General features: G+C 40.2%; 2 protein-coding genes across 5 annotated transcripts in view; one reads left to right on the top strand and one right to left on the bottom strand.

Moving 5' to 3' along the window:
- Nucleotides 1-325: 325 nt before the first annotated feature.
- On the bottom strand, nt 326-20,116 carry LOC116645824 (peroxisomal membrane protein PMP34-like). Its single transcript, XM_032426249.1, is given in 4 exon segments — nt 326-797; nt 800-1,508; nt 18,587-18,781; nt 20,032-20,116. Coding segments are annotated over 2 exon segments (924 nt in total). The 5' UTR covers nt 1,461-1,508; nt 18,587-18,781; nt 20,032-20,116; the 3' UTR covers nt 326-534.
- Nucleotides 20,117-20,203: 87 nt separating this feature from the next.
- ZBTB44 (zinc finger and BTB domain containing 44) overlaps nt 20,204-25,795 on the top strand; it is a 64,739-nt gene continuing 59,147 nt past the window's right edge. For 2 of the 4 annotated variants that reach the window (XM_032426247.1, XM_032426246.1), the window contains exon 1: nt 20,204-20,287. The gene's annotated coding sequence lies outside the window, so the exon portion shown is untranslated. The remainder of the gene's footprint in view (nt 20,288-25,795) is intronic. The other 2 variants (XM_032426245.1, XM_032426248.1) reach the window with 2 other exon arrangements.

Here is a 25,795-nt window from a genome sequence, read left to right as displayed (position 1 = left end):
AGCTGTACGGAAGTGGAGTTTTGTATGCTATTGAAATTAAGTTGGTATCAATTCAAATTAGGTAGCTATAACTTCAGAATGTTATATGCAATTATAATTGTAACCACAAAAATATAACTATTGAATGCATACAAAAGGAAATAAGAAGAGAAACAAAATATGTCACTACAAAAAATCAAGAAAACACAAAAGAAAGCAGTAATGGAGAAAATGAGGAACAAAAAGCTATAAGACATACAAAAACCAAATGGCAAAATTACAGAAGTTCTTTTTTTTTTTTCAGGTTTTCAATAATGGTTTTTTTTGTATGACCATTAGACTAACCTCCCCCACAAAATTCAACCAACCATCATAAAAATTAAGTTGTGGACAGGTCCAGCTGGCTATATTCCATGTTTACCCTTAGACGCTTTTCCAGCCCATGAGGGTAAAATTCATGGTGCACACACAAAAATAAAAAGAGAATCACTTCCCTTCACGCAGAAGGAACGCCCCATCCTGAGCATCTTTCTGCACTTTGCAGTGTGAGGTGTCTCAGTGCTTGTGGGCACTCTTCAGCCCCATAACTGTGAAGGTGGCAGCCATCAGTTTCTCATAAACCAGGACCATGAGAGCAGCAGTGAGGACTGTCTGTAGCAGGTTGGCTTCAAGGCCTTTGTAGAGTCCCATGATTCCAAAATGCTTTACTCGTTGGTGAAGAAGATAGAGAACATTCCGAAGACTCCCCAATGTTCTGTTTTCTGGGTTTAGTCTGTGACATCCAAACCTCAGGATTGACCGTACTGTCTGCATAGGTTGGTGACGGTGGTAGCAATCGCTTTGGATATTGCACCAATGATGATGAACACATCCAAAGAAGAAAGCTTCGCTCGTTACTTTAGAAGCTGCCTTTTTAAACCTTCATAGAACATGAACTGGATGGCAGGATTGAAGACCAACAGCAAGGAAGGAAATGTGCCATTCCATAAAGCCAAGATTCCTTCATCTCGAATGATCTGGTGAAAAGCATCAATAATACCTTTGTAGTTGGTTGGTACAATGTCTTCATTCCTAAATTTTGCCCCTTGCAGCTTTAGTCTGGTGTTTACCACCCAGAGTGGAGTTGTTAGCAACACATTCACCACTCCTGCAACAAATCCAACTACTAGATCTTTCCCAGTAGTAGAACGTTGACCTTTGACCCAGACTGCTTTGAGACTATTAAAAGTGTAGAAATAGACAAAATTGGAGCAGCAGAGACTAGAAATAACTGGAAACCACCCTCGATATGGTGCCAGGAGGCCTTCTTCCTTAATGTTCTCAAGGAGCACCATGTGTGTAGTTTTGGACTTTCTTTTCTCATCAACTTGAAGTCGGAGTCGAGCTGTATCCAAGGGAAAAAATACTGTCATTGCTGTCACACTTCCCATGGCTCCGGCCACAGCGTGGACCAGGCTTTCGTAGGACAGCACAGAGGCCATTGCTGCGGCTTCCCACAGACCAAGCAACACTTCTCCCTCAGGTCGCAGCTAGCGGAGAGGAAAGAAGTGCCAGAGCCCGGGTCATGAGCGTCACAGACCCCACCTTCTCAGGCCCCAGAGTAAGTTCTTTATTATCAATAATTACTTTATTTTTTCTTCCAAGTTTTTATTTAAACGCCAGTTAGATAACGTACAGTGTAATATTAGTTTCAGGTGTAGGATTTAGTGATCCATCACTTATCAGTAATTACTTTAGATGTAAATGGATTAAACTGTCCAATCAAAAGGCAGAGATTGGCAGAACTGATTTAAAAACATGATCCAACTATATACTGTCTACCAGAGACTCACTAGATCCAAAGACACAAATGGCCTGAAAGTGAAAGGGTGGAAGAAGATATCCCAAGCAAACAATAATCAAAAGAGAACTAGGGTGGCTATAATAATATCAGGCAAAGTAGAAATGAAGTTAAAGACTGTTACAAGAGACAAATAAGGACATTATATCTTTTTTTAAATTAATTTATTTATTTGAGAGAGCAAGAGAGAGCATACACGAGTGGTAGGGGCAGGGGGAGAGAGAATCTCAAGCAGACTTCCCACTGAGTGCAGAGCCTGACAGGGGCTTGATCCCAGGACTCTGAGATCATGACCTGAGCCAAAACCAAGAGTCAGATGCTTAACTGACAGAGCCACCCAGGCGCTCCAGGACATTATATCTTGATAGAAGGGTCAATTCATCAAAAAGATATAACAAATATAAGCATATATACACTAACCAGCAGAACCAAATATACATATAAATATATATATATATTCCAAAAAATTCTTAATAAATTTTTAAAAATTGAAATTGTGCAATGCATCTTCTTATCAAAATAGAATGAAACTAGAAATCAAAAACAGAAGGAAAGTTTAAAAAATCAAAAATATGTGGAAATTAAAGAACATACTCTTTTCTTTTTACGATTTATTTATTTGGGGGAGAGAGAGAGAGCAAGAGAGCATGAGTGGGAGGGAGAGAGAATCTCAAGCGGACCTCCCACTAAGCATGGAGACCTACATGGGGCTTGATCTCACAACCTGGAGATCATGACCTGAGCTGAAACCAAGAGTGGTATGCTTAACCAATTGCACCACCCAGGCTCCCCTAGCACAGACCCCTACATGGGGCTCAATCTCATGACCCTGAGATCATGACCTGAACGAAACCAAGATTCGGATGCTTAACCAACTGCAACACCCAGGCTCCCCTAAAGAACATACTTTTTTTTTTAAGATTTTATTTATTTATTTGTCAGAGAGAGAGAGAGCACAAGCAGAGGGAGCGGCAGGCAGAGGGAGAAGCAGGCTCCCCGCTAAGCAAGGAGCCCGATGCGGGAAGCGATCCCAGGACCCTGGGATCATGACCTGAGCTGAAGGCAGACGCTTAACCAACTGAGCCACCCAGGTGTCCCAAAGAACATACTCTTAAACAACTAATGAGTTAGAGAAGAAATCACAAGTGAAATTAGAAAATACCTTGGTAAAAACGAAAATGAAAACACAACATATCAAAATTTATGGGAGGTAGCAAAAGCAGTTCTAACAGGGAAATTTACAACTATAAAAACATATTTTAAAAAAAGAAGAATATCAAAATCAATAACCTAACTTTACACCTTAGGAAACTAGAAAAAGACAGAGAAACCCAACATCTGCAGAAGGAAGGAAATAATAAAGATTGAGGTGGAGATAAATAAAATGGAGAATAGTAAAGCAAAGAAAATCAACTAAACCAAAATTGGTTCTTTGAAAAGCTCGAAAAAATTGACAACTCTTTAGCTAGATTGGCTAAGAAAAAAAGAGAGAAAACTCAAATTACTAAATAAGAAAAAAAAGTGGGGATATTACTACTGATTTTAAAGAAATAAAATTAATCATGAGAGAATACTATGAATAATTGTATGCCAACATGCTGGATAATCTAGATGAAGTGGACAAATTCCTAGAAACACACAACCTACCAAAACTGACTCATGAAAAAAGAGAAAAATCTGGATAGACCGAAAACTAGTAAGTGTATTGAGTCAGGAATCAAAAACTCTGAACAACAATAACAAAATCACAGGATCAGAAGGTTCACTAGTGAATTCTACTAAACACTTAGGAAGAATTAACACCAGTCCTTTCCAAATTGTTCAAAAAAGAATTGAAGAGGAGGGAATACTTCCTAACTCATTCTACGAGGCTATCATTACCCTAATACCAAAGCCAAACAAAGATACTACCAGAAAACTGCAGACCAACATCCCTTATGAATATTGATGCAGAAATCCTCAACAAACTACTAGCAAACCAAATTCCACAGGGTTATATACCATGACCAAGTGGGTTTTATTCCCAGGATGTAAGGACAGTTCAACACATGAAAATCAACCAATGTAAAATACAATATTAATAGAGCTAATAGAATGAAGGGGGGGAACACAACTGATGCAAAGAAAGTATGACAAAATTCAATATCCTTTTGTGATAAAAGAATCAGTGAACTAGGAATAGAAAAAAATTTCTTCAACATGATAAAGCCCATATATGGAAAATCCACAGCTAATATACTCAGTGTTGAAAGCCTTTCCTCTAAGATCAGGAACAAGACAAGGATGCCTACTTCTTTTTTTTTTTTTTAAGATTTTATTTATTTATTTGACAGAGAGAGAGACAGCGAGAGAGGGAACACAAGCAGGGGGAGTGGGAGAGGGAGAGGCAGGCTTCCTGCCAAGCAGGGAGCCCAATGTGGGGCTTGATCCCAGGACCCCGAGATCATGACCTGAGCCAAAGGCAGTCGCTTAACCAACTGTGCCACCCAGGCGCCCCTAGGATGCCTACTTCTTGCCACTTCTATTCAAAATAGTATTGGAAGTTCTAGCCAGAGTAACTAGGCAAAGAAGAAGAAGGTGGGGGAAGGAAGATGAAGAAGAAGAGGAGGAGGGGGATGGGGAGGAAGATGAAGATGACGAAGGAGGAGGAGGAAGAGGAAGATGGAGAAGAAGAAGAGGTGGAGGAGGAAAGGAGAAAGAAAGAAAGAAAGAAAGAAAGAAAGAAAGAAAGAAAGAAAGAAAGAAAGAAAGAAAGAAAGAAAGAAAGGAAGGAAGAAAGAGAAAAGAAAAGAAAAGAAAGGAGGGAGGAAAGATATCCAAATTGGGGAAAAAAAGGTAAAATTATCTGTGTTCACTGTCAACATGATCTTATATGAAGAAACGTTAAAGATTCTACATATACACACACACTTAAAACTAATAAACAAATTCAGAAAACTTACAGGATACAAAACCAGCACTCACAAAGGGTGCATTTCTATACAATAGCAACAAACGATCTAAAAAGAAAATTCCATTTACAATAGCACCAAAAAGAATAAAATGTTTAGAAATAAACTTAACCAAGGAGGCAAAAGAAGTGTGCACTTACAACCATGTTCCTGAAAGAAATCAAAGACAGAAATAAATGGAAAGACATCCCACATTTATGGACTGGAAGACTTAATATTATTAACATATCAATACTACCAAAAAGCAATCTACAGATTCAATGATATTCCTATCAAAATCCCAATGACATCTTTGCAGAAATAGAAAAATCCATTCTAAAACTCACATAGACTCTCAAGGGAACCCAAACAGCTAAAACAATGTTAAAAAGAAAAAATGAAGTTGGAAGACTCACACTTCTTGATTTTAAAACTCACTATAAAGCCATAGTAATCAAAACAGTGTGGTACTGGCATAAATACAAACATATAGAATAGAGACCCCAGAAATAAAACCTCACATACATAGTGAAATGATTTTCAGCAGGGGTGCCAAGACTATTTCATGGAGAAAGGGCAGTCTTTCAACAAATGGTGCTGAGGGGTGCCTAGGTGGCTCAGTCATTAAGCGTCTGCCTTCGGCTCAGCTCATGATCCCAGGGTCCTGGGACTGAGCCCCACATCGGGCTCCCTGCTCAGCGGGAAGCCTGCTTCTCCCTCTCCCACTCCCCCTGCTTGTGTTCCCTCTCTCGCTGTGTCTCTCTCTGTCAAATAAATAAATAAAATCTTTAAAAAAAAAAATCGTGCTGAGAAAGCTGGATATCCATATGCAAAAGAATGAGGTTGGACCCTTATCTTACATCATACGTGAAAACTAACTCAGATTGGATCAAAGACCTAAACATAAGAGCTGAAACAAAAAAACTTAGAAAGCGATATAGAAAAAAGCTCATGACATTGGATTTGGCAATGATTTCTTGACTAAGACACTAAAAACAGGTAACAACAATAAAAATTAGATAAATTGGACTTCATTACAATTAAAAACTTTTGTGAATCAAAGGACACTATTAAGAGAATGAAAGAGGGAGAATTTGCCTAAAATTAGAGGAATTGATGTCTAAATGTAGAATCCTATTGTAGAAGGAAGTATACTCCTTCCAACACAGGGTAATTTAAGGAATGGAGCAGCCCCTCTACACATCAAAAGCAATCTCCCCAAAAGAGAGAAAATATTTGCCGATCATATATCTTATATCCAGAATATATAAAGAACTCCTACAACTCAACAAAAACAAACAAACCAATCTAAAAAGAGGCAAAAGACTTGAAAAGATATTTATCCAAAGAAGATATATGTGCCAACAAGCACATGTAAAGTGCTTAATGTCACTAGCCATTTGGGAAATGCAAATTGAAACCACAAGGAGATACTACTTCATACTCAAAAGGAGGACTATTAGGAAGGAAGGAACGAAGGAAGGAAGGGAGGGAGGGAGGGAGGGAAAGAAAAGAGAAGAGAAGAGAAGAGAAGAGAAGAGAAGAGAAGAGAAGAGAAGAGAAGAGAAGAAAAGAAAAAAGAAAGGATCGAGCCCCGCATCGGGCTCCGTGGTCAGCGGGAAGCCTGCTTCTCCCTCTCCCACTCCCCCTGCTTGTGTTCCTGCTCTCGCTATCTCTCTGTGAAATAAATAAATAAAATCTTTAAAAAAAGAAAGAAAAGAAAAAAGAGGGGCACCTGGGTGGCTCAGTTAAGCATCTGCCTTTCGCTCAGGTCATGATCTCAGAGTCCTGGGATCAAGCGCATCCGGCTCACCCTGTTCAGCAGGGAGCCTGCTTCTCCCTCTGCCTCTGCCCCTCCTCCTGCTTGTGCTCTCTCACTTTCTCTCTGTCAAATAAATAAATAACATCTTTAAAAAAAGAAAAAGAAAGAAGAAAAGAAAAGAAAAAAGAAAAAAATATGTGTTGGTGAGGATGTGAGAAATTGGAACCCTCGTTCATTGCTGGTGGGAATGCAAACTGCAGCCATTTTGTAAAACAGTTATGGTGGTCCCTCACAAAGGTAAACATTAACTACACTACCATATGATTCAGAATTCCACTTCCAGGTATATATGCAAAAGAATTTAAACCAGGGAGTCAAACAGATATTTGTACACCAATATTCATAGCAGCATTATTCACAATAGCTAAAACATGGAGACACTCCAAGTGTCCATCAACAGATGAAGGATAAACAAAATGTAGCATATACACACAATGAAATGTTTTTTAGCCTTAAAAATGAAGGAAGTTCTGGCACATGCTACAACATGAACCTTGAAAACATTATGCTAAGTGAAATAAGCCAGACACAAAAGGACAGATATTACATGATTACACTTTTATGAGTTACCCAAGAATAGGCAAATCGTAGAAACAGAAAGTAGAATAAAGATTTCCAAGGACTGTGGGCTGAGTGGAACGGGGAGTTATTATTTGATATATACAGAGTTTCTCTCTGGGCTAATGAAAGAGTTCTGGAAAGGGTTAGTGGTAAGGGTTGCAAAATAATTTGAATGTATTTAATGTCACTGAATTGTATACTTAGAAATGGTTAAAATGGTAATTTCTCTGTCATATGCATTTTACCACAATAAAAAAAAAATTTTAACTATATTGAAGATGAAACGTGTTTTCATAGCCCTCCCAAACCACCCATTAAGTGTCATTTAATTTTCTTCCCTTTATTCAACCAATACTAACCAATTGTCAGCTCTCTGGTACGGTAGGTCCTCAGCTTTCAAAGATACACATAAAATAGTCTCTGTCAATAAGGGACTTACAATCTGCCTGGAAAAGCATGGAAGTAAAATTAACAGACAAAGCCATGTGATAAGTACTATGATATTGGTAAGTATATGGAATTTATGAAGCACATAGGTAGGAGCATTTAGCTCAAGCAGGAAATATCTTGCAACATCCTTTCCAAAGGATATTAGTGCCTAAGCTGAGTCTCAACATATATGAGTTAGCCAGGGGAAAGGGGAAAAGAGTTTCTCAGGCGAGAGAAGCAGTATGTAAAAAGACACAAGTCAGTAAAGAGAATATGAGCAGATTGGGAAAATATGATAACATATGAAATTGGTGATGGTTGGGTAAAGAGAGGAAGAAGAATAGGAGAGCTGGACAAGTTTCAGAAAATGGGTATCTTACATCATATGAGAGTTTATACTTTATCCTAAGGGCAATGAGTAACCATTGTATATCATTTTAGAAAGAAATCATGTGATCAGCTAGGTCTTTAAATGGCCCTCCCTGGCTACACTGTGGAGAATGGACAGAAGAGGGGATCAACTCCCCAGTCATATAAGTGAGAACTGGCGAAGGGCCTGAACTAAGGTGCCGGTAATGGCCATGGAGACTAGCAGACAGAGTTAACAAATGTTCACTAGTTACTGGTTAGGTATGGGTGATGGGAAATTTGGTGAACGGTAGTACAATTCATTGAAATGAGGAACTCAGAGGAAGAAATAGGTCTAGGGTAAGACAGATCATTTTTTTATTTGGAAATGTTGCATTTGAAGTGATTGAGGGGCAGGAACAGATAGCTATTTAGTTACGGAGTTCAGGAAAAACGTTTGATGTACAGATATAGATTGGTGATCCCACTAAACAGAGGGAGAATTTGCCTAAAATTAGAGGAATTGATGTCTAAATGTAGAATCCTATTGTAGAAGGAAGTATACTCCTTCCAACACAGGGTAATTTAAGGAATGGAGCAGCCCCTCTACACATCAAAAGCAAACCATTTGAGCAGTTGCCCTCTCAACCTTGATATAATAAGGCTTGTGAGAATAAACCAATTATTGATAAACCTGGAAGCTTTCCAAACTGGTTTTCATTCTGAAGTAAGAGGGACTTCTAATATATATCTTGCCTAAGGCAAATCAAATCCTAAACCTCTTTTGATATTTGAAATCAATCCTTTGGGAATTTTGTCAACAACCAGAAAAGAGGGCGCCTGGGTGGCTCAGTTGGTTAAGCAACTGCCTTTGGCTCAGGTCATGATCCCAGAGTCCTGGGATCGAGTCCTGCATTGGGCTCCCAGCTCAGCGGGGAGCTCAAATAAATAAACAACCAGAAAAGAGTAACTAACAAAGAAAAATAAAATAAAATAAAAAGTTAGTGTCCTCTATTTTTTTATGGGTATTCATCAATTTTTCTCATTCCTGTTCTTTCCTTCCACTGCTGAGAGAAATTCTTCTTCCTAGCAAGCGGATTTTATCTCTAGAAAAGTCCTCAAAAGTGGAAGAGGGAAATGAAATAAATACTGACACATGTTACAACATGAATGAACTGTGAAAACATGCTAAGTGCCAGGCACAGAAGAGTACATATTGTATTATTCCATTTATACCAAATGTCCAGAATAGGCAAATCCATAGAGACAGAACAATTATTGGTGGCCAAGCTTTGGGGGTGGGGAAAACAAAAGGTGACCCCTAAAAGGTACAGGGTTTCTTTTGGGGGTGATGAAAAGTATTTAATAATTGGTTGTGGTGAAAAATGCACAATTACACGAATATACTAAAACTATTGAATTGTACACTTTAAATGGGTGAATTAGATCTTCAGAAAAACTGTTAATGAAAAAAGTGGAAGAGGGAAACAGAAGATTGGGTCTGGGAACCTGTGACGATGGGAAAACGGTCAGAGAGTTCCTGAGTTTGCTGATAGAAGAAGGAGACCAAGAGCCAGGGAACGCAGGTGGCCTCTGGAAGGTGGAAAAGGCAAGGAGATGATTCTCCCCTTGAGCTTCCAGAAAGGGACAGCCCCTACACCTTGATTTTAGCCCAGCAAGACCTGTGTCAAGGCCCATAGAACTAAAAGACAATATTTTGTTGTTTTAAGCCACTAAATTTGTGTAATTACTGTTATGGTGGTCATCAATTGTGAGCAGGAGTAGGAAGGAAGGTATTGGGGGTTTGACAGAAGAGATGTTAGGAAATAGTCATCTAGGAGAATAAAACAACAAATTGACGAACAAAATATAGTATGATTACAAGCCTGCCTTAGGAAAACACTTAAGGAAATTGGGAACACCTTTTTCCACCATCCAGATGGCTACTGTGGGAATTCTATTTTTGTATTACCCACCACTGGGCAATATTTCATTGATCCAAAGATGACCATCTGTTACAGGTTTGGTAAATCATTATCCTACACTCCTCATCATAAATGACTTCTAGATTGTGTTATTAACAAACCCACTGTCCCCCAAAATGAAAGCAACAGGCAGTTAACTAAGGTCTTAAAGAAGAACTGACCAGGGCGCCTGGGTGGCTCAGTCGTTAAGCGTCTGCCTTCGGCTCAGGTCATGATCCCAGGGTCCTGGGATCGAGTCCCACATCGGGCTCCCTGCTTGGCAGGAAGCCTACTTCTCCCTCTCCCACTCCCCCTGCTTGTGTTCCTGCTCTCGCTATCTCTCTCTCTGTCAAATAAATAAATAAAATCTTTAAAAAAAAAAAAAAAGAACTGACCAGGGGCTCCTGGGTGGCTCAGTTGGTTAAGCATCTCCCTTCAGCTCAGGTCATGATCTTGGGGTCCTGGGATGGAGCCCCGCATCAGACTCCCTGCTCAGCTGGGAGCCTGCTTCTCCCTCTCCCCCTACCCCACACCCCTGCTCGTGCTGGCTTACTCGAGCTCTCTTTCAAATAAATAAATAAAATCTTAAAAAAAAAAAAAAAGAAGTATTAACCAAAAAACCCTCAATCCTTGCATGGTAAGCTGTTGATTATTGCTTAACCCTTAAGACAAACGACAGCCCCAAACAGAGAAAGATATGTATCATATGACCTCACTGATATGAGGAATTCTTAATCTCAGGAAACAAACTGAGGGTTGCTGGAGTGGGGGGTGGGGTGGGAGGGATGGGGTGACTGGGTGATGGACACTGGGGAGGGTATGTGTTCTGGTAAGCGCTGTGAATTGTGCAAGACTGTTGAATCTCAGATCTGTACCTCTGAAACAAATTATGCAATATATGTTAAGAAAGAAAAAAAGAAGAAGAAGAATGTAGCAGGAGGGGAAGAATGAAGGGGGGGATATCAGAGGGGGAGAAGAACCATGAGAGACGATGGACTCTGAAAAACAAACTGAGGGTTCTAGAGGGGAGGGGGGTGGGAGGATGGGTTAGCCTGGTGATGGGTATTAAAGAGGGCATGTTCTGCATGGAGCACTGGGTGTTATGCACAAACAATGAATCATGGAACACTATATCTAAAACTACTGATGTAATGTATGGGGATTAACATAACAATAAAAAAATTAAAAAAAAAAAAAAGACAAACGACAGCCCAATTATATTCACCAACAGAGAGTACACCACTAAAATGGTCAAGTCCTCTTCAGAGGAATCACCCCAAGTTCTTTTTCAGGGATGGCCCTGTGGGATATAAGCATGGAAAATTCTCCCAGCAGACGGAACCTGGGGCACACATACTGAACTTATTCCATTATTAAGGAGGTGAGTTAACAAATGAATGCCTGTGAAATTTGCTGGTCCTATGATCTACCTTACCTCATCCAGCAACATATAAGATCTGTACCAATGACCACTATACATTGTTCTCTTTTCTTCTTTCGAAAGGTTTTTAAGTTATGGAAATCCTGTTTGTCTTTCATCACTTTATATTTGTTGTACTCTAGAACAACATACACATGCGTAATTCATGTGAATTCAAGTGAGCTTGAGAGAAAGCAGCATCAGATCATTTCACTCGGCAAATGACTGCTCAGAGTAAGCAGGAGATGGAAGACATGAATGTGTCAATTCCTCCACAGGTCTCAGTTTCGGGCCTCTCACGGTCTGGCCACCTAGCAGTCTGAGTGCAAGGCTAGAGTCCCTAAATAGAAACCAACAACTTCCTCTGGTGCTCAGGAGAAGAATGAGCAATCTGTTCCAACACGGGAGGAAAAAATCCACTGTGTTGGACTTTATTGAGAGATAGCATGTCAGCCTCCAATATGGCTCAAAAATACAAAACATTTTGCTTTATGGAGATTTAAGAGATCTTGAAAGGTCATTTTAACTATACATGATTTTTAAATTTGTAATATGCATTTGTTGTATTATTAAGAATTTTGGGGGCACCTGACTGGCTCAGTCAGAAGAGTATGCGACTCTTGATCTCAGAGTCATGAGTTCAAGCCCCATGTTGGGGTGTAGAGGTTACTTATAATAAATAAATAAGTAAAAACTTAAAATTTTTTTTTCAATTTTGCTATAGAAAATAAGAAAAACAAAAAATAAGGAGGCTAGATGAAACTGAATACAGAAGCAAATGGCACGTGGGGTATGTTAGAGAGATATAAAAGTAAGTAGAGCACACATGTTCTGAACTAGAAAGTGAAGGAATTACCAAGATGTACCAAGTATTCACAATTCACTAAATATACACAAGGTACATTAAGTATTCAACATTTATGAGGTCTTAAATCAGCCATCCATAGATGATACCATTCTTGCCCCACTTGTACTCTGCTCTAGAAATGTAAATCAAATCCATAGCTAATCATCAGGCTAGCTGATGAAACACAGCTATTGATTAGGTAGGTATACTTGACCCTGCAATCTTTCTAATAGACAATTGTGTATGTTGGCTCCACGTAGCTTCAGTCTGTTGGACCCCTTGCTCAAACTCAATTCTGATCCTCATTACCTCACCAAAGGTGAGGAAAGCTGACACAGGAGGGGAAAAAAGGAATATGAACATTGTATGACCCATATTCAGGAAGTATGGTTCTTCCATTCCACTTGAACTGTATCAAAGCATATTAATCTACCTTACCTCTTTCCCCTTACTTCTCGCTACCGGTGCCCCAAGATAATTTCTCACATGGCAGGAGCAGACTTTAGAACCTTTGCAAAGGTTGTGACTCTACTCTCTTGAGGGTCATTAAGTTTGTCAATTAGCCCATAGATTGCAAAATTGTGTACAACCATATCCGACTTGATTCTGTTGATTCTGGGAATCAGAGATAAATAAATGTATAGCTGATCATGTCTTTGAATGTTTCTCATTGAGGAGGCAAGCTATCGGTTGTTCTGTGTGATGCAACTGCATTATGTTGGACAAGGGAATTTATGAAATTGGATATATAGGAAGAAATATGTGTGTACTCTACTATGAGATTATCAGCCTGGCATGCCCCATTCTCCTGGAAACTGCTCCTCAGCATCCACGTATCTGGCATGAAAGCTACATGCTCTTATAGTGCCCATCACCTTGATCTAGGTTGATTGCTTTAGGGATAAGTACCTGATCTGAGCTAAACCAATAAGCCCCTTCACTGGTTTTTTGAAATTAGGATTCAAAAAAAATTGAGATCAATTCCCCTCTAATGTAGACATTCGTGTGGTGCTTTCCTACAGATTGTAATATATTAGGATTTTAACCTGAATCTAGGGTTCTAGAGCAAGATTGTTTAGATTTGAACCCTGACTCTGACATTTACAATCTATGTGAGCTTGGGCAAATGGCTTAACCTCTCTTCTGCTTCCTTATCTGTCAAGTAGAGATAATTATAAAGTCCACTTCATATGGTTGTGGTGAATATTAGGAGAACTTAGAACAGTACTTTGCACTCAGTAAATGTTAGGTATATTTAGTCTTTACAAATAGAGACAAAGTATTTTATTTTTCCCAAGTCTGACTTCAATCCAATGTTATTAAATTCAACCTTTATTGTTTGTGCACATATGGTATTCCAAGCATTAAGTTAAGCTTAGGAAAAAAATACGGTACCCAAAGAGACATGGTCCTTGCCTTCATGGAACTTACAGTTCAGTGGGGGAGGCAAATATTAAAGAAATAGTCACATAAATACAAACTATGAGATGTGCTATGATGGATAAGTAGAAGGTGATATGAGAGGTTATAATGGGTATATCAGTCTAAACTTCCTTAAGAAAGCAATGTGGGAGTTAGTACGGAAAGAGGAAGTTGGAGAAAGTTTTCCAGGTAGAGGGGTCATGTGCAAAGGTCCTGAAATGGGAAAGACCTTGAAGATTTAAAAAATTAAAACAGGTCAGTATGGCTTGGAATAGTAAGAAAAGGAGAAGGAAAGAGGCATAAAATAAGACTGGAAAAATAGTCAAGGACCAGATTATTCAGGATCTTGTAAGAAGAGTAGAATAACAAAGATTCAAGATCTTAGAGGTGAGGTTAAAAGGATTTTTGATCAGGATGTTATAGTTGAAGATGAGAGAAGTAGACAGGGTTAAGAGATATTTAGTAAAAGGGAAAAAAGCAAGTATTTATCCTGCTTTCTTATATAAATTAAATCACTAAGTAATCAAATAATTGAAGAGGGGTGGCTTCCCTCTGCAGAAATATTGCAACTAATACATGAAGAATGATGGAATTATATCACCATTTAAAATTCCTAATGAATGAATTGCTCCAGGCATAACTCAATAGCAGTTACCAAAAAAAGAGATTACATTAGAAGAACAGAAATAAGCACACATTGTATGTCTCCTAATGGAAAAACATACCGCCCCCTATGAAGATATCTTGCCAAAAAAATTAAACTTGAATCTGAGAAAACATCTAGAGCTTACTACCAATTTATAAAAAAAAAACAGAGGACAAAGGAACATGTTAAAATACACCATGGGGATGCAACTGACAAAATTCAGATTGTGGCCAAAACTACAGGGCAAACAACCTAGTTCCTTAAATAAAAATAAAATATTACTGGGGAACAGAGACAAAAATACAGAGGATTTTAAAGATATACCAGGGGCACCTGGGTGGCTCAGTCGGTTAAGCGTCTGCTTTCAGCTCAGGTCATGATCCCAGGGTCCTGGGATCAAGCCCCACATCAGGCTCCCTGCTCAGTGGGAAGCCTGCTTCTCCCTTTCCCACTCCCCCTGTTTGTATTCCCTCTCTCACTGTCTCTCTCTCTCTGTCAAATAAATAAATAAAATCTTTAAAAAAAAAAAAGATATACCAACCAAAATCAGTATAGTTCTACTCTGAAGCAAATTGTAAATCTATATATACAGTAGCATTTATGAGTCTATTGGAAATGGTAATATTTTATATTACAAAATCACTGCTATTTTTTAATTATGATAATAGCATTGTGGCATTTTTTAAGACTATCTCTTTTAGAGATATAGACTAAAATATTTACATAGAAAATCATATGATAACAGCAATTTGCTTCAAAATAATATGGGGAGGGAAAAATGACTGGGGATATGGATGAGGCAGTATTGGTCATGGCTGGATGTGGTGGCTTGATACATACTTATATATTTTTTATATTTTTTAACTTTTCTTTCTATGTTTTATATGTGTGAAATTCTCCATGGTAAAAAAAAAAAATTTTTTTTTTTTAATTTGGAAAGCAAAATTGATATAAATCAATAGTAAATTGGATATTTGGTAAGGATGAGTATGATGGAGGTGTCAGGGATGATGCTGGGTTTCTGATTTTTGAGTCTAGATCTGAAGTGGTACCCTTCAGTGCCTTAGAAAACAATGAGCAAGAACTATGTTTACAAAAGGCCATTAATCTATTTTGAACATATTGACTCTGAGATGTCTCTGATTAAACCAAGCAAAGTAGAACTAGTAAGCAGTTAGATAGGCAGATTGGGAACTGGGTAGAAAGATCTGGGCTAGTGGTATACATTTAAGAATCAGTAGTTCAGAGTTTATGTGAGTGGATGGGATTGCCTGGGCATTGATTCCCAGACTTGAACATAGATCCAAAATACCAAACACAGATCGCTGGGCCCTAACCCCAGAGCTTCTGATTCATAGGTCTAGGTATGATTTAAGAATTTGCATTTCTAACAGTTTGACAGGTGATGCTGATGCTGTATGTAGACCTGAGTACCATATTTTGAGAACCACTGGCCTAGGAAGATAGTTCTCAACCTTGGACACACACTGAGAATATCAGTGAAGACAAGGAAGAGAGTGCTTGAAGTTGGAAAGAGTGTTCAACAAGACCAAATGCTGGGGCACCTGGGTGGCTCAGTCGGTTAAGTGGCTGCCTTCGGCTCAGGTCATGATCCCAGGGTCCTGGGATTGAACCCCGCATCGGGCTCCATGCTCAGCGGGAAGCCTGCTTCTCCCTCTCCCACTCCCCCTACTTGTGTTCCCTCTCTCCTGTCTCTCTGTCAAATAAATACATAAAATCTTTAAAAAAAAATAGACCATATGCTGCTCCAACCAGTAAAATGATGGTGAAAAATACCCTTTGGATTAGCAACATCAAAATAACTGGTGACTTTAAGGAGATATTAGTGGACGAAAGGGAAAATCAAATTAGAGGGGTTGAGAAGTAATGAAGAAGGTTCAAAAATGAAGAACAGTTGAGTGTAGATAATAATTTTGAGAAGTTTGGCTGTGAATCATGTGAAAGTGAAAAAATTGTATCTGGTGGGGAGGTGGGACTGAGTGCAGACATAAGGATTAAGATTAAATCACTGAGATTAAATCACTACCTACTTCCTTGAATTAAAAAAAAAAATTAAAACACCAATTACCCTTCTGAAGATGAGTTGTATTTCAATAGTTGCATCTTAAAGACCTGAAGAATCTTGAAAAATCAAAAGGATGAACTCTGATCTTGAGTATTCTGGTATTTTTATGGAGGAATGGGGATGTTTATTGAAGGGCAAGCTTTTCCCCTGACATCACAGGTCTTGGGAAGCTGCTATTCTACTGGCTGATAAAATTGGCCTTCACATTCATTTATTTCACTATTAATTCATTTGTCCATTAAATGTGTATCAAATACCTATTATGTGCTAGACATTGTACTAGGCTCTGGGATTAGTGTTGAATTATACACTTTAAATGGGTGAATTGTATGGCATGTGAATTAATCTCAGTAAAGTTCATATATAAATGAGATCTGAATATCGATGGGAATTAGCTAAGGAATAAAGTATTTCTACACAGAGGGAAGAATGTGTGCATTGGCGGAAAGAGTGTGGCATTTTAGGAGATGTGAAAAAAAATTCTGTGACTGGCATGTTCCTTGATAGAATATAATGACAGATGAAGCTGAAGATCTTGAAAGAACCCGGATTGCATAGTGTTGTAAAAGCCATGCTAAAGGTTTGGGACTTTATCCTAAGAACAATAGGAATCCAATTGCTGTACAATATGATCACTATGCATTATCACTCTGGCTACTATGTAGAGAATGCAGGAAAGAAAAGAGTGTATTTGGGAAACCAGAACAGTGATATTATAATTCTCCAGGCATGAACTATTGATATCTTAGATTAAGATGGTGGCAACAGGATTGGACAAATTCAAGACTTGTTGACAGATTAGAACTGAGATGTAATACAGTGACGTAGCTGAGATGAGTTGCTCAACTGAGTGGGCAGTGAAATGGAAATAGGAGAAGAGGTGCAAATTTTGGAATGGGGGGCAAGATTAGTTATTTTTAATATAGTTGGGATGATCTAATAAGAGAGCAAGGATGATTTGTGCAGTAATGAGCGCTCCTCCCCTGAGATTATTCAAGTCAGACTAGAGATCTTTCTGTCGAGTAGAAAGCACTTTTGCTCTAAAAGAAGTCATGGACTGAGCAACTAAATTTCCATTCGGTTCTAAGGGCCTACTACAAGAAACTGCCATTTGTGCCAGAATCTGGTCCCCAAAACACCTCATGGCTGAAATGAGCTATTTGCTGGAACCTGAATTCCTCGGAACCATCTACACCAGGTTAATAATTAAAGTTCCTTGGGAGGTCTCCATTTGTTTGTTTCACCTGTGTGGAGGATTCTGGTTTCATAAAATCCCACAGCAGTATTATTTAACCTAGTGCCAAAGAAAGGCCTACTTACTCCACCAACCCAAAGGCAAGTCTCTTCTCGCCCCAGAAGAAAAAGGTGGGAGGCTGCAGTAGCCACAGAAACTGACCCTGCCCAAAGCCAAAACACAGAGAGGGCTCCTACAAAATTAATCTCTGTATTTTTTTCTCACACCCTCTCCAAGTCTCCAGCACTGTGCCCTTAGGGCCCAATAGCCAGCCATTTGTTGGTTAACTGATCCTCTAGGCCTGGGGTGAAGATGGGGTGAGAGGATGATAGAGTTTTTAAATGTAAAATTGAAAAACACAAAAGGGAGGGAAAAGGAGAGGCAAGAATAACGAAGAACAAGGAAAGACTTTCGTGTGTGTCTAACCTCCGAAAGAGCTGCTACCTGGGTCCCTTAAGAAACAGTAAAGATTTACCTAATGTCTTTTATTAACTGTCTTACCACATGCCCTAAGAGAGGTAGATGGGATTTGTTTGACTACTTGATTCCCACCCTGATTCTCCTCCAGTTTTTAGGTCGTGCTCACAGTCTCACACACACCACACCAGGGGTTCAAGACCCTGCTCCTTCCGCAGCCTCTCGCCCTGCCGCCACCATCCCTCTCCTCAGGTTAGGGTGCGTTCCGCCTTCTTCTTCTTCCCCTTCTGCAAATCTCGGCACACACTTTCTGGGCCTAATTCACATCTTTCTGACTCTCCCCATCTCTGAAATGGGAATAATAAAAATCATGATGGGAGTAACAGTACAACCCATGCAGTATAGTTGCCATGAGGATTAAACATTTTACATACTTGAGAATTTGTTGGAACTGCAAAGGACTATAAAATTAGACGTTGTTTTTATTGCCTTTATTTCTAAAGCCGAGTTCAATTGTTAGAATTAGGGTGCCAGGATGCTTGGCTGCTCATCAAAGGGATTAGGGAAGGGGTTAATGTTAGATATTGCCAAGTGTTTCAGAGAAAAAAATCCACTCCACTTGAAGCAGGACGTCAACTCACCTTGCACAAAAAGCCCTTTGGAGAGAAGTCTTTCAGTTTAAAAGCTGGAGGCGTGGGAAAACAAAGTACTCAAAGCAGACAGCCGGAGATGCTCTGGGCCTCCGGCCCGCACCCCAGTCCGCCTCCACGCACCTGGGGCGCCCTTCCGCCTGCGGTGAGCGCCCCTCCCACTGCCGGGTCTCAGTCCCGCCAGGCCTGGGGAAAAGAAGGATTAGGGTTCTGGATGTTTTAACATATTACGAGATTCTGCAGTTGACCAAGAACTCTAAAATCCCCCAGGCAGTACCGGTCACTTCGCGGTGCCCCGCACAATCCCCCCCGCGGTAAGGCCCAGGAAAGTGATGGTGTAATAAAATGAGATTCGAGGTTGTGGAAAGAATAGGCATATTTTTTCGGAACAGATCTAGGTGCCCCCGTGTTGGGGAAATGAGATAGATTTGGGTGTTGATTTCTCCAGTCATTTCAGAACCGCACTTCCTGCCAGATCGCTCAGGGCTAGAACAATCTTAGGGCATTGAAAGAATGCCAGTTCTAAAGGCGGTTCAAAATCGGGGATACCGGCCGAGGGCCGGTTGTCTACAAAGAAAGCGACCGCATCCCTCACGTGTTTGGCCACATGTCTTCGCAGGCCTCAGTTTCCCAGTGTGAAAAATGGGCGGACTACTGGCTCACCTCCCTTACCGACAGAAAGGGGCTGGGTGTTCCGGTTTCGGCCCGGCTAACACAAACCACTCGAGAAACGAGGAGTTTCTTTCGTTTTCAGTTCAAAGAGAAAAAAATGCAATAAGCGTGAACCATGCCCAGAAATGCTTCTGTCAGTTTAAGTGGGGAGCTGGCTGAGAAGACGGCTAGAGGAAGGCCAAATTGGGCAGTACTTGTGCCGCATATGAATGTAAATCCGCACGTGTGCACATACACAAACACGCACAGACGGTGTCAAAACCGACGGGTGCGTAAGGAAACCCAACCACCCACAGTTCAAGTCCCAAGGACCGGGAGCGGCCCCTTCTGCGCTTGCGCATTAACTGCGTTTTCCCCACCCCCCACCCCGCTGGCGCCCCGCCCCCGAGCTCGTTGTGCCCCGCCCACCTTCCCTCCCTTTCCCCAGCCCGGCCGCCCGCGCAGAGCATTGTGGGACACAAACAAAGTGCCCCCAAACAGGCTGGAGTGAGCGGAGCGGCAACGGCCGCGGTGCCGGCCCGCACGCGCGCGGCGGCGGCTCCCTCCCACCCTCCCCCTCCCCTCCCCTCAGTCCCCTTCCCCTTCCCCACCCCGCCCCATCGAGAAAACGCGAGCCGTCGCCGCGCTCCCCAAACCGCCGCCTGCCCTCGGCCAACCGCCCCCAACGGCCGCCCGCGCGCGGCTCCCCGGGCCCCCTCGCTCCTCCCCTCAGGCCCCTCCGAGCGCCGCGGGTCCTTCCCTCCGGCCGCTTCGCACTCTCCCACCTCGCAGGCACGCTGCTGGTTGTGCCGCCATGCCCCAGCCACAGGCTGTCCACGGGCCTAGGCGCGGCGGCCCGAGATAGGGTCCCCTCAGCCTCCCGGGGGAGGAGAGAGGCAGCGAGCCGCGCGCTCCGCCCCCTCCCCCCGGGCTGTCGCCGCCGCCGCCGCCGCCGCCGCCACCGCCACCTCGCCGCCTCAGCCTGGCGGGGAGGAGGAGGAGGAGCACCAGGCCTCCGGGCCCCGGCACCGCCGCCCTCAGGTAATGGGAAGGGGAGGGCGAGCGGGCCGCCTGGCCCCGGTGGGGGCAATGACCAGCCACTCCTCGCCGCCAGTGCCCTCGGGTTGCGCCCGCCGAGGGGCTGACACCACACGTCCCCCATCTGGGCGCTGGACGGAAAGGAAAGCCTGGTCTTGTCACCCCATCCGCTCAGGGAGACACCCCATAGGGTCCCCTCAATGGCATTTAATCCAAGGAGGAGACTAGCCTTGGGCCCCCCAGTTAGGAGAAATCACCCCGATCGTCCAGGGTGCTCCCCATCATTTGCATGCCTATTTGCCAAACACCCTAACCCAAAGAATGCAGAGGTGTTACCTCCTCTCACCTGGTCGAGCCCGAGACCTGTTTTCCCCCCTCTCCCCTGCTGCTTTTTCTCTGGTACTGGGAAGAAAAGGATGGCACTCTTAAAAAATAATAACAAACATCTCTTTTTCTTCCCTACCTGAGGATCACTCTGCATCTAGTCATTTTCTGCTGGCCTAGCCAGAAAAAGGGGTTACCTGCCAGTGAAATGACAAGTACATTAGAACTGATGAAAGGAAATCGCATCCTTGTGAGTTCTATGAATCTTAACCAGAATTTAGAATAAAGACCAGTAATTGTGTACTTTATTGGAACTTATAGAAATGAAGACAAAAACTTAAGTTTTTTCAACATATAAGTAGATTAAATCTGTTGAGGTCAGGAAAAAATTCTCTTCCACTTATTTCTTACAGGTTCTTTCGGATACAGACTAATAGCATAAGCACACTAAACAATTTGATAGGTGGCAAATAGTTTGGCTAGGTAAAATTTTTGTGATTTCCTTTTGCCTAGGCTTTCAGTTAGAATTATTCTATTAAAAAAGGTATTATATAAATCTTCATTTCCCTCATTACTTCACATTGACTGCCAGTGGATTAATAATATTTAATTGTGCCTAATGTAGTTTCCTTATCACGCAATGTGAAAATAATGAAAGGAATGTTTTCCTGTAGTCTTGTATTTTAGGATGATAACATTCATTAATTATGGAAACCACATTTACTTATTTTGTGCAACACAGGCATTTTACATAAGTGATCTTATTTAGTCCTCAGAACAACCTAATGACTTAGATACTGTTACTTGAATTTTATATAGATGAGACAAATCACACAGCTAGAAGTGAAAATTGTACCCAGGTATAATTCCAGTGTAGGTATATTTCTACTTTGCCTCTCAGTACAGGAACACTTTTAACTTTATTATGAGAAATTTGTCTTACGAAATTGAGAAAGAAATAGTGAATACTCCACTGTGTAGATTCAGTAACATTTATTGTTCCCTCCTCACTTCTCCCTTTCAGTGTCTGTGTGTGTAACCATTTGAAAGTTACAAACATCAGGACCCTCAACTATTTCTGCATGCATTTCCTAAAAATAAAGGACATTCTCCTACTTATCCCCAACATCCTTATCAACACCTTTCTAAATTAACAATCCATATGGAAATTTCCTGTTTGTTCTAAAATCTCCTTGAGAAATTTTTCCCCTTCTATATTCAGCCAAGATTAATGTATTGCATTTGATGATTATGCCTTTAGTCCTTTTAAAAAGAATAATACCCATCTCCTTTTTTTCTGACACTTAATTGACCAAACCAGTTGTCTTATAGAATGCTCCCACATTCTAGACTTGTCTGTTTCCTCATAGTGGCATTTAATTTATTCCCCTACCCCCTTGAATTTTCTGTTACTGGAAGTTAGGTCTAAAGAAAAACTTGATTAGCTTGAGGTGAAACTTTCTTTGGCAAGAATATTTGATAGGTGATACTGTGTACTTCATACTGCTTCATAAACTGGTATGTAATGTCAGATTGCTACACTGTTAGTGATGCCAAATGACCACTAAAGTGGTGACTACCAAATCTATTATAAGGATGTGGTTTGCTGTTTGTAATAATACTTTGACACCAAGCAAATATCCTGTTTCTGGCTACCTTTTGCTTAGTGATTTTAACACTCCTTGGTGAGTCTTGATTAAATCAGTTTTACTGGAGATTAAAATGTAAAAAAGATTTCCTTCATTAACTAGGGGTAAACTAAAGTTCCTCCTGAAAACGCAGAGTAAATGCTTAATTTCTTCCCTTTGATTATCAATATTCAGAGAAAGGGTTGGAGAAATAGTTACCCCCAGGGGTGGCATTTTTTTCTTCTTTTTTTGCGAAATACACTATGGACTCATGAGTTTTATTTATTCATTTTTTTTTATAACTGTTACAGTCATTTTTCTTTTTGATCAAATTGTCCCAGTAGGAACCCTTTCAACCTGGCTCCTGTGTCTTTTTTTTTTTTTTTTTTTAACACTCCTGCTTGCCATTGGAGCATTCTTCGAGTGCTTTCTGGCGCAAGATACCCTAGGCTTACCTTGTTACTTTCTTTGCTCTAGATCTGGAATGGGCTGTTTATCTAAGGAGTCTTAGTTCTTTTTGATGAGAAATGGTATATAGAAACCAAGATCAGGATGTTGACATATTCACTGCTGCTGGAGTGTCATTGCTTCGAGGCCCTTTCAGAGGAGAGAACTAAAAAATGGTTTTTTGCTTGTTTGTTGAATCATGAGTTCATAGTGATATATCCAATTCAAATTTAACATAGCAGACTTTTTCTTAACTTCTTTGATTTTACATTTGTCTCTTAAATGAAAATCTTGGTGCCTAATAAAATTAACATACATTAATCCTATTCTATATACATACAGTCGTTTCAAAATCACTGTAACAGTATTCTACTATCAATAAACTTCCCAGTAAAGTTTAGGAGTTCTTTGCATTTTTTTTTTTTTTTTTTGTCCTTAGAATATATCATATAAAGTTGTATAATCAGAGTACTTAATGATGTTCAGAAGTCACTTGAAATACTTTTCTGTTTAGTTAAGCTACCAATTTGATACAGTTCATTGATTTTATTTATTTTTGGGTTATCTTTATTTTTGAATATGTCAAATACATGGTTTAATACATGGTTCAAAGGACAAAATTATTTTTAAAAGTATGGTTAAAGAAGCCTCACCCAAATTAATTTTTAAGATGAAGTATACCCTTTAGTATCTAATATATTCTCATATGTCTTGACTGCAGAAGGCTTAGCAGTATGTTACTTCCTTGAAGTGATATAGGAGTAATTTTAAATTTTGCAATTAGATTCTGATTCCTCTGGCCAAGAGAAAGCATTAAGACTAATCCTTCAAGGTGAGCAGAAAAGTAGATTTCAAGCTTGCTTCTGCAAGCTTTACTTGAAAATCAAGTCTTTAAAGAGGTATGTGGATGGTGGAAGTTCTATGAATCCATCTACTTGTATGCCACAAACAAAACTGGCATACATGGGGCGCCTGGGTGGCTCAGTCGTTAAGCGTCTGCCTTCAGCTCAGGTCATGATCCCAGGGTCATGGGATCGAGCCCCACATCGGGCTCCCTGCTCCCTGGGAAGCCTGCTTCTCCCTCTCCCACTCCCCCTGCTTGTGTTCCCTCTCTCGCTGTGTCTCTCTCTGTCAAATAATAAATACAATCTTTAAAAAAAAACAACTGACATACATATGCTGTCTGCAGATATAAAAGGCATTTGGACATGTGATCACTGACAGCACGTTTTGTTTGGATTGGGCAAAATTTGACAGAAATTATATTTATGTGTTCAAATGAGGGTTTAGGAGGGAGCAGCAGTTGTCTAAAGTGGGCAGAGCACAATTAGTCAGTGTATCTCAGTCACCTATCACCCAGGTGCTATAAAAAGCAAAAGATGTGCCCAGTGTGTTTTCCTCTGTGTATACTGTCACTGTTTTTGGTAACGGAATGAACATATATTTCCTTCAGGGAGTGGAGTGGGAAAATGGAGAATGCCTGTGCTTTGTACCCATTCACTTATTCTTTCTTTAATCTCAGTAAAATAGATTTCCTAGTAGTATTTGAACACATAAAGTAAGGGGGGAAATGCCACAAACAATTGCATAGGTATGTATAACCACATAACAGGTAGAACCAATTGTGGTAGAACGAATGGGAAAATACACTAACAATAATTGCTAACATTTGTTGAGCCCTTTCAAAAAGCTAGCATTATACTAAGCATTGCCTACAGCATCTCATTTAAATTTCACATTAACTCTTTGATATTGCTGCTAATATCTTATTTTGCAAGTAAGGAAACTGATAATACAACTGTCAAACTCAAGTCTGTCTTCAGAATTAGCATTTTACTACTTTGGTACATCTCACAGTAAATATAATGGGTAATAAAAAATATATTCCATTGACCATGAATTAAAGGAAGTACATGACTGATGTTTGTCCTGTAGCAACACTGAAGATTGTATGCCACCAGCCCCAAGTGCTTGTCATATCTCTTACACATCCTTAGTATATTAGACTTTGCTTCAGAAACTGCATTTAGATACCATTTTAATAGGCATTTAAATAGTAGAGCATCAAGGTGCCTGGGTGGCTCATTTGGTTGAGTGTCAGGCTCTTGATTTCACCTCGGGTCATCATCTCGGGGTCATGGAATTGAGCCCCACTTCGGGCTCCGTGCTTGGCAGAGAGTCTACTTGGGATTCTCTCTCTCTCTCTCCTCCCCCCCCCCCCCGCCCCCTACATGGTCTCTCAATAAATGGATAAATCTTGACACAAGTAAATAAGTAAGCATCAAAAATCAAGATGGATTGGTGGATGGATAGATGTGTGATAAAACAAGTATAATAACATTAACAATAGAGTCTAGGTATGGTTATGCACGTATTCACCTGTAAAATTCTTTAAATTTTGCTCCATCTGAGATTTTTCATAATAAAACGTCAGAGGGAGTGATTAACAATACATTGTTATAAAACATTATTGATAGCTGTATAAAAACCAGTAACATGCTATATCCTCCATGCCCACAATGATTGTCTTAAATTTTTAGTAAGTCTTCCTAGCCCTGTAAAGGATAAAAATTGTCACTGAAAATGGTCAAGAGTCAAAGACTGTTGTAAAGGGGTTTACTTCATTAGTTAGGGGGTCCCTAATTAATTAGGCTCCTTCCAGCTATAATTTTTAATATCTTTATAAGTATTATATATATCAAATGTATATACTTTTTCCCCCCTGTGGTTCTGATATTTTGTAGACTACTAATGAGCATACTTTTCATATAAGCTTTATAAAGGGGTGTTTTTACTTTAAATGCCTCACATTGACAACCGAAACAGTTCTCCGTGTACCTAAGAATGATTGGGGGAAGTTTATCCCCTGGTTAAACTGAAAGCCACATTAGTTTTCTTTGTTCTTTATATTGGAAATGTGTCGCCCCATTTTAGGCAATGAGCTGGAAATCTCTAGATTCTTAGTCACAGGATCTAAAATAATGATTGTGTACATTAGCTTTATATTATACTCCTGCTTGAAGGGCATATTGACTTATTACATTAATTCACTAACATTATTAGTGCCAAGGGTGACCTTAGCTAGCACATTTTTACATAACTGATTCTGGAG

The sequence above is a fragment of the Phoca vitulina genome, unplaced genomic scaffold (assembly GCF_004348235.1).
Source record: "Phoca vitulina isolate PV1807 unplaced genomic scaffold, GSC_HSeal_1.0 scaffold34, whole genome shotgun sequence".
In the NCBI taxonomy this organism is placed as follows: Eukaryota; Metazoa; Chordata; class Mammalia; order Carnivora; family Phocidae; genus Phoca; species Phoca vitulina.
Note: the sequence above shows the minus strand (reverse complement) of the source record. Positions and strands in the feature narration are given on the sequence as shown.